The sequence below is a fragment of the Malaclemys terrapin genome, chromosome 11 (assembly GCF_027887155.1).
Source record: "Malaclemys terrapin pileata isolate rMalTer1 chromosome 11, rMalTer1.hap1, whole genome shotgun sequence".
Taxonomy (NCBI): Eukaryota; Metazoa; Chordata; order Testudines; family Emydidae; genus Malaclemys; species Malaclemys terrapin.
The window spans coordinates 78370380-78379552 of NC_071515.1; the positions used below are offsets into that span (position 1 = coordinate 78370380).

The window sequence follows — 9173 nt, forward strand, 5'->3', positions numbered from 1 at the left end:
CCGTCGCTGAACTGCCGCCACAGACCCGAACGTGCCGCCCCAATACCGGACGTGCCGCCCCTTTCTATGGGTCGCCCCAGGCACCTGCTTCCTTCGCTGGGGCCTGGAGCCGGCCCTGCAGCCAGGGCTTTGTCAAGCCTGACCTTAAACACCTCTAAGGAAGGAGATTCCACCACCGCTGTCTTTGGACAGTGGCCAGTGCCAGGTGCCCCAGAGGGAATGAACAGACCAGTGACACCGGCAGGCAGCCGACACCCTGAAGCATGAGACTTGATTCGTCGTTGTTCTCACCTGGCAGTTACTGTGTCAGGCTGTCTGCAGTTTGGAAGGTTTTCATTGTAACCCCAAGGTCCGTGGACTTGCTCCCGAGATTCTGGAGCACAGGACGGTGGCACCAGGCTGTGGGGGAGTGCACCTACCTCCCCGCTTCCCTCCACCTGAGATTCTGGAGCACAGGACGGTGGCACCAGGCTGTGGGGGAGTGCCCCTACCTCCCCGCTTCCCTCCTCCTGAGATTCTGGAGCACAGGACGGTGGCACCAGGCTGTGGGGGAGTGCACCTACCTCCCTGCTTCCCTCCACCTGAGATTCTGGAGCACAGGACGGTGGCACCAGGCTGTGGGGGAGTGCACCTACCTCCCCGCTTCCCTCCACCTGAACCCCAGCTGGGAATCAGGAGCATTCTCCTGCCTCTCTGGGACATGAATTTCTTTGAATCTGCACAAAACCAGGGAAATCAGGGTCTAGGGTCCAGGCTAGGGCTGGACTAGCAACTATATCACTTCCCTGCTGCTGTCATGGTGTATTAGGGCCCCTGGGTTCATGACAATGCAGCCTGGGATCTCTAGATGGTCCCTGTTCCTACCCCTCATGTTAGCTTAGGTTGGGCTGACCTGGAGACCCCCATATGGTGCTCAAGGGGTTTGGAGTCCTCTTCATGCAGCTATTCTACCAGTGTCCCCTTGCACAGGCCCTATGGGGGGTGGCTTGAGAACTGCTGCATGGACCTTGGCATGCAAGAGGTGTCTCCTGACTTCCACCCCAGAGGTGGCTGCATTTTGGTGGTAAACATAACAACTGGGTCAGACCATGGTCCATCTTGCCTAGTATCCTGTCTCCGGCAATGACCAGTACCAGAGCTTCAGGGGGAGTGTACAGAACTGGGCAACTCTGGAGTGATCCATCCCTGTCTTCCACTGCCAGCTTCTGATGGAGCGTTGGGGACAACCAGAGCAGGGAGTTGTGTCCCTGACCCTCTTGGCCAATAACCACTGATGGACTTGTCCTCCAGGAACTTCTCCAGGTCTTTTTTGAACCCAGTTATACTTTAGGCCTTCACAACATCCCCAGGCAGTGAGTTCCACAGGTTCACTGTGGGTGGTGTGAAGAAACACTTCCTCTTGTTTGCATTAAACCTGCTGCCGATTCACTTCATTGGCTGACCCATGTGAAGGGGTAAATAACACTTCCCTTTTCGCTCTCCACACCAGTCATCATTTTATAGACCTCTATTGTATCCCCCCCCCCCTTAGTCGTCTCTTTTCCAAATGGACAGTCCTACTCGGTTTAATCTCTCCTCCTGTTCCAACCCCCCATCGTCTTCTCCGAACCTTGTCTGGGCCCACCATCCCCAGATGGAGCTGGGGGACCCGAACCGGAGCTTGATGGCCGCTGTATTCTCGGCCTGAGCTATGCCGGAGCTGGGACTGGATGATCGTTGTGGTTCCTTCTGGCCCTGGGATGGAGGAATCCGCCTGTCCAGCTGGAGACAAGGGCCAGCCGGGATAACAGCAGCTCCCCCTTCCCATTGCTGGGGTTAGGCAGAGACGGGGCCATTAATGCCCCCCCCCCGCCCAATAAGAAGCGCCCATTTCACATCCTTTCCGGGCTAAGGTGGTCCCTGGGGATCTGCCAGGGAAAGCGCCCCCCCCGTCCTGGTCCTGCCCGCTGGGGCTGTTCCCTGGAGCCCCCGGTCCCGGCCAGCCGCTGGGGGCAGCAGGGACCCCCAGCCCCGGGGCTCCCCAGCCCGAGCCGGAGGTCCCCCCGGGGAGGCGGGCCTTGCGGCGCGCCGGGTGGGGGAGCCCGGCTTGGATTGGCTGCTCCGGGAGAGGCGGGGAGCGGCGGGGCCGGGACTGGTGCAGCCGCTGGTGCAGAGCCCAGATCTGGCGCAACAAGCGCAGCGGCGCGTCCTCCGGCTCCGCCCGGCGTCCTCCCATGGCCGGTGCCTGCTCCTGGCTTCCAGCCGCGCCCTAGACCGCTCGGCTCCGGCCCGTCCCAGTGCCCGGGGGAGGAAGGAGCGAGGATGGGCACGGTGCTGTCCCTGTCCCCCCCCGCCGCCTCGGGCAAGGGCGGCGGCGGGGGCCCCCTGGCGCAGGAGGCTGCCCCGGCCAGGGCGCACGGGAAAGGCGAGAGCCGGCTGAAGCGGCCCGGGGTGCTGATCTCCGCCCTCACCTGGAAGCGCCTGGTGGCCGCCTCGGCCAAGAAGAAGAAGAGCGCCAAGAAGGTGACCCCCAAGCCGGGCAGCGGGGGGGCCCAGCCCGACCCGCTGGTGCAGCAGCGCAACCGCGAGAACCTGCGCAAGTCCCTGGGGGCGCAGCAGGAGGCGAGCGCGCCCGGCACCAAGCAGGGGCCCTTGGCCGTGCCGGTGCCCACGGTGCCCTCCGCCCCGCCGGAGCTGCAGTCGGGCGGGGGCAAGCCGCCGCCGCCCCCTCCTCCGCCGCCGCCCCCGCCGCCCGGCAGTCGCGCCCCGGGCTCCCCCCGCCGGGTCATCGTCCAGGCCTCCACCGGGGAGCTGCTGCGCTGCCTGGGGGACTTCGTGTGCCGCCGCTGCTACCGCCTGAAGGAGCTGAGCCCCGGCGAGCTCATCGCCTGGTTCCGCAGCGTGGACCGGGCGCTGCTGCTGCAGGGCTGGCAGGACCAGGGCTTCATCACCCCGGCCAACCTGGTCTTCGTCTACCTGCTGTGCCGCGAGGCGCTGCGGGGCGAGGAGATCGGCAGCCAGGGCGAGCTGCAGGCCGCCTTCCTCACCTGCCTCTACCTGGCCTACTCCTACATGGGCAACGAGATCTCCTACCCGCTCAAGCCCTTCCTGGTGGAGGGCGACAAGGAGCGGTTCTGGGAGCGCTGCCTGGCCCTCATCCAGCGCCTGAGCGCCAAGATGCTGCAGATCAACTCGGACCCGCACTACTTCACCCAGGTCTTCCAGGACCTCAAGAGCGAGGGGGAGACCGGCGGCAGGAGGGACTCCGGCGCCAAGCACTGGACTATCAACCTGGACCGCTAGGAGGTACCTGGGGCCCCCACCCCCGCCGCGGAGCTGCCGGACTTCCCTTCCCCCCAGCATCGCCCGCCGGAGCCGCCGCCGAAACCTGCTAGCCCCTGGAGCTGCTGAGGGGGCAGCGAAGACCGGGCCCGTCTGCAGGCGGCGGGGGGAGGGGAGGGGCACATCTCCTGGGGTGTGGGGGGGGGGACAGGCTGCCCTGTCCAGAGGAGACTCTGAACCATCAACCAATGGCTTGGCTGCCGCTGCCTTCCCCGGAAGGGAGCGGGCTGCATTGGGGGGGGGGGTTGAGGGAGGGGTGACTTGTCCTCCCAAGTGTGGTGGGGGGGCTCTTGGATTTTTGGGTTTGTGGCTGGCCTGAGGCATGATTAGCCAGGTTACGTCTTTACAGGGGGAGGGGGCAGCTTCTCCATGCTCTAATCTCACCTTCAAGGGAGGGGACCCGACCCCCCCCCCCGCCCAACACCCGTGTGTTCTTAGCTGCTACTGTGAATCACAGTACGGCGGGGGCCAGGGATCTTGTATTTTTTTTTAACAAAAAAAATGGCTGTAATTATGCATGCGAGTGTCTGTCCTTTCTCCAGCTACCGACTCTGCCATCGTGGGTGTGTCACACGCAGCGCTGCGATCAATCCCCCCCCCCCCGGCCCCCAGGTTCCCAGTCCTTGTCTCCGGAGATGGGGGTGTCCCGTGCAGCGCGGGCTGGGGGACTCCCGGCGAGGAGCAGTATTTCTCCCCCGAGTGGTGTTCTCCATCCAGCCCCCTCCCCCTCTCTGGGGCTGCGGGGGGGCTGCCCCCCCCTCGGGATCCGAGCCGAGAAGGCAGCCGCCTGCTGTCTGAATGTAACGAGCCCCGGTGCCCGCGGGATGTTCGCCGTGCCAATGTTGCTCAGATGTACAAAACAGAAGCATATTGTTTTATTTTGTATATTGCAAAGAGAGATAAACCTACCGAGACAAGCAGAGCCCTGCGGCTGCGGTGCATTTCTTAGCCCGGGGGCAGGGGAGGGGGAGAAGCTGCTTCGCTGGGGCGGGGGGTTGCTGGAAACACAGTTGGGCTTTGTGGGGAGGGGGCCGTGCGTCTGCCCTCGGCTGCTGGTTTCCTTGGGCAGTGGTTCTCCACCAGGGCTCCGGGGCCCCCAGCAGGTGTCGGGGGGGCTTCAAGCAGGGTCGGCGTTAGATCTGCCAAAGCCCCACTGCATTGGGGCTGAACCCCAGGGCCCTGAGCCCCGCCACCCAGAGCTGAAACAGAGTGATGGAGCTTTGTAGGGGGCCCTGGGGCATGGGGCACCGGGCGGTTGCCCTGCTTGTTACCCGCTAACGCGGCCCTGGCTTTTATATGCAGAAAACCAGTTATTGGGGCACAGGGGGGCCATGGGGTTTTTACAGCATGTTGGCGGGGCGGGGGGCTCTGAAAGAAATAGGTTGAGAACCCCCTGCCCTAGTGGAATATAATATGAGCGGCCCCGCGAGCGGCCCCTCCTGTCCCATCTCTGCCTGTTTCCCAGAACACGCCCAGTTCTAGGTGCATTTCAAGACCTGATCTACCTGCCCCCCCCCCTTTCTTTGTAACTTGCACTTCAATCAGCACCTGCTCTGGGGTTCTGCACGAGGGCGATGTGTCTGCAGAGTCTCCCTGTCGCTCTGTTAGGATTGAATGCAAATGGTACATGCTTTAGGAGGCATTGTTAGTGTCTCCCCTTCCCCCCAGCATTTGCTCTTTCCAGACAGGAAGTCTGGTTCCAGACTGACACTCTCCTGGCAGCATGCTAATGTGTAGCCACCCCTGCTGTGCAGTAATCATCCTTTAATTGCAGCGGTTCGGGTCCGGGTTCGGGGGAATCTTTCTTTAGCAAGTCACTGCATTGTTTGCCCCCCCTGTGGTAACTGTCCACGGACCCAGAACCGCAGGGAACAACGCAGGGCTGGAGAAACTGGTGGGCAAGGTCTGGCTGAAAAATAGTCTCGCTTTAGTCACATTCACATTATTTACTTAGAATAATAACACTAATTTGCCCTGCTCGGAAGGAGGCTGTGGGATGTTCGGCTGGTTCTCGTAGGTTTCAGTTAAATTCGGAGTAGATTGCTCCCCTAGCTGGCTAGACCTGGCAGGTCTAGTGAAAACAGCCCTGGAGCGCGAGTGCTGTCCAAGGTACTGAAATAGCGGGTCTGGTTTCGTGATTTCCCCTCTAAGCAGGAGGTTTGTGTGGCAGGCCGGGCCTTTCCCCCTTCCCACCCAGCAGTGAACTCTGCGCCTGGGGTTACAATGTACAGGTCTCTGGGGTTAAACCCACAGCTCTGGCACTATGGTGATGAGAGACGCAAGGCCCCTGTCTGGCATGCCGGCTTGGGGGCTGCCTGGCATTCCAGCACTGTCCTCTCCACCTTCCTGCAGCCTCCTACCCACCAAGACGTGGTAACACGGTGTTTCCTTTCCACACTCTTAGCAGCTTCAGCAGGGGCCTGAGACGCAGGTAGCGAGAGTCTGAAGGGGGAAGCATTTCATTTAAGCACGGGAAGAATCGAGTGAAGTCAAGGGTACCACTTGCACACGTCATTCAATCCGGTGCTTAAATGCTTGGCTGGATCAGGCCAGAGGCCTCGCCACCTTGCAGAATTGAGCCGTGAAGATAATATGTGGTTAAAGGCGACCTGCAGAGGCGTAAAGGACCAGGCGTTTTTAGTTTGCTTCATTGCAGCATATAAAGGCCTGGAGGGGGGTTATTTTATTTTTAGCATTAGGCTCACTAGGTACGTTCAGTATTTTCTTGGAGGATTTCCCAACTGGTGCCAAACTGGAGTGAAAGTTTTTGCAGTGCTTCCTGGAAGGGATGGGGAGGCAAAAACGTTCATTGGGAGCTTTTCTCCCAAGGCGTCTGTGTCACGGACTCACAGATCGTGCCCACTCTTGGTCCCGGGCGGTCCGTGGGGGGTGCCCCTTTTAGTGAGACAGCCCTTCTCGGGGGTCCACTCTCTCTCGGGGTCAGGCCCCCCCACCTCCTGGAGCCACACCTCTCTGAGCCTTAGCACGTCTGTCTCTGCCATGGGCCCCCTCAGGGAGTCCCCTCACTCTGGACCCCCGGGGCCTCCTCTCCTGCTTCTGTCCTCTGGCTGGAACCGGCTGGTTAGGTCCTCCCTCTGCAGCCCATTGTCCTCCCACTGGCCAGAACCGGCTGCGTCTCCTCAGCTGGGCCTCTGGGTCACCAGGTCACCGGTCACTGGGGTATCCATCCTCCCGGCCATCGGCTGGGTCCCCACGTCCTCTCTCCGGTCCTCTGCAAAACACACTCCCTCTCCCTTCACCTCGTTAAACCAGTAACACCCAGGGAAACTGAGTCCCACCCCCTCTGCATGCAAACCATTGAAACTCCACAGAAAACAAGAAAACCCCCCACTTCGTCACAGTCTGTTATACAGAGGTGGTGCTGAAAGCTTCACACGGCCTGTCTAAAGTCCCTTCCCCTCTCCACTGCTCGGAGCTCTCTCTTGTGATGTCAAATGCACCAGATCTCCAGTGCCTTCCAGGAATCCTCAGCCAAAAGATACCGTCTTTTCCCCCCAGAGAGATCGGCGCATACAGCTTGGGCTCTGCTGAGAGTCAATGCACCATGTGAGAGGGAGGGGACAGGTAGTCCGGGGCTGTCTGCACCCCCAATGGTCAGTCTCCTGCTTGGCTATCTGCCTTGTCAGCATCTCTTCCCTGCTGTCTTTTGTGAGCCCCAGAGCCGGCACGATGGGGAGCATTTGCTGGAGATTCAGTGTATCCAGCATGAGAGCCTTGGCCTAGCTGTATTTCAGAACATCAGACCCTCCCTCACCATTCTGGCAGGACTTGTCCATGCTAGATGTGCCTTTTACCTGTCTAATGTACTTGTCTGGCCTGCATTACCTGAGTATCTGAGCTCCTCACAAGGGAATCTGTGGGCGAGCCGGCACTCAAATCCAGGTCTCCCCATTCTTAGTCTAGTGCTCCAACCATTGGGCCATCTCCCTTTGCTGCTTTCTAATAATAATTTGCTACCACATAGCACCTGTCAGCAATGGCTATTAAAGGCCTTCATTCTTGCCTGGGTGTACGAGAGGTAAGTCTTATCCCCAGTTCACAGTTCAGGAACTGGAGGGCCACGGCCCATTAGCTGCCCAAGCCAGGAGAAGGAGTTGGTGCCAGGGCCAGGGTTAGAAACTGGGAGATCCCAATTCCCAGCCCTGAACGTAAACTCCTCAACCCCTCTATTTAACCCACCATCTCATCCCCCATCACAGCCGTCTTTAGGGGCCATCTCAGCTCCTAGTCAATGTCTAATGTTTGCTTAAAGTGCAGTTCTACCCAGAAAAGTGTCTGTGCGAAAATGGCACCTTCACGCTCCCCAAACCTGTGCCTCGTGTACCCAGGGATGGCTCCAGGCACCAGCGCAGCAAGCGCGTGCCTGGGGCGGCAAGCCGCAGGGGGGGGGTGGCCTGCTGGTTGCTGTGAGGGTGGCAGTCAGGCAGTCTTTGGTGGCATGCCTGCGGGGGGTCCGCCAGTCCTGTGGCTTCGGCGGCAATTCGGCGGTGGGTATGCTGAAGGTGCAGAACCAGCAGATCACCCGCAGACATGCTGCTGAATCCGCGTGACCAGCGGACCGCCCGCTGGCATGCTGCCGAAGGCCGCCTGATTGCCGTGCTTGGGGCAGCAAACAACATAAAGCCGCCCCTGCGTGTACCAGTCACACTTGCTCATTGCGGTGACAGAGACATGCCTGCGGTGTTAGCTCTGGCTGCAGATTCTACCTCTGTGTGCATGGGCAGAGCTGTTAATTCAGTTCTGATCCGGTTCACCTGTGCAAACCCACGGACTGCTGTAAAACTAGACCGAGGTGTCACTGAGGGCTGGCCGGGAAAGTGGTGCGGGTGGGCGCGGTGTGAAAGGCAAGTCGGGGAGTGTGCAGGGCTGGCTGTTTCAAATCCCACCATTTGGCTTGTAGCAATAACGACACCACCTAGCTCTCACATAGCATTTGTCATTAGCAGACCACAAAGGAGGTAAATATCACAGCCCCATTTGATGGGAGGAATTAAGGCACAGAGCAGTGAAGTGACTGGCCCACGGTGACCCAGCGGGCTAGTGCCAGTGCTGAACTTGGGTCGCGTGATTTCCTGACCAATGCTCCCTCCACTAGGGCACGGTCGCCCTGGCAAGCTGCGTGCGTTTGGCTGGTGTCCGTGACAATCGCCAAGGTGGAGCTGGACTCTGCAATACGTAGCGTCGCTGGTTGCAGAGCTGGGCCACGCCTTGAGAAGCATCACACACTTAAGAGCAAGGAAACCCTCCGAGGCCACGCTCGAAGTCATGCCAGCCCAGGAGCCAGGCGTTCTACACACTGTCGCAGGGAAAGGATCCACCGTGCCCAAGCGGGACCGTGCCCTTCCTGTGCTTAATGTATTAAAAGTGCCCAGCCTATCTGTGGATTTAGTAAAGCTAATTGAAGCAGGGTAATTGAAGGCAGCTCGGAGTCGCTAGAAATACACCCGGACTGAAAGATGATCTTAAAAGCTCTTGTGCATTTAAAAGCATGTATACACCAGCCAAGTGCCTTCTCTCGGCCAAGGGGTCGTTAGAGCAGAGACGGTCTTTGCCTGAGGCAGCACTGAAGTGAAGGCCCACCCTGCTGTTGGCCCTCTGAACAGGGATAGTCTTCACGCTAAGGGGATGGAAATAGAGATTCAATTTAAAGCGGTGGCATCTGCTATTTGTCATCCCACCGGGTGTGACCCTCAAGCAGTCCGGACCCATGCAGGCAACAAGGGGTTAAAATCCAAACTTTTCTCTCTCCACTGGTCGGGCTATTTAAATGTATCTCCCCACATGGCATTCTAAGGAGCCATCGAGGGCGGGGGACATAATACAAGCTTCTG

At 59.7% G+C, this 9173-nt stretch overlaps 1 protein-coding gene across 1 annotated transcript; it reads left to right on the top strand.

The window, feature by feature from the left end:
- Positions 1–2155: 2155 nt before the first annotated feature.
- CDK5R2 (cyclin dependent kinase 5 regulatory subunit 2) lies at positions 2156–4243 on the top strand. Its single transcript, XM_054044164.1, has one exon. The coding sequence runs from the start codon at positions 2302–2304 to the stop codon at positions 3280–3282; it is 981 nt and encodes a 326-aa protein (XP_053900139.1). The 5' UTR covers positions 2156–2301; the 3' UTR covers positions 3283–4243.
- The last annotated feature ends 4930 nt before the right edge of the window (positions 4244–9173 follow it).

What these genes read in the sequence shown, in the direction of transcription:
- CDK5R2 (XM_054044164.1), top strand. Translation starts at nt 2,302, where the DNA reads ATGGGCACGGTGCTGTCCCTGTCCCCCCCCGCCGCCTCGGGCAAGGGC.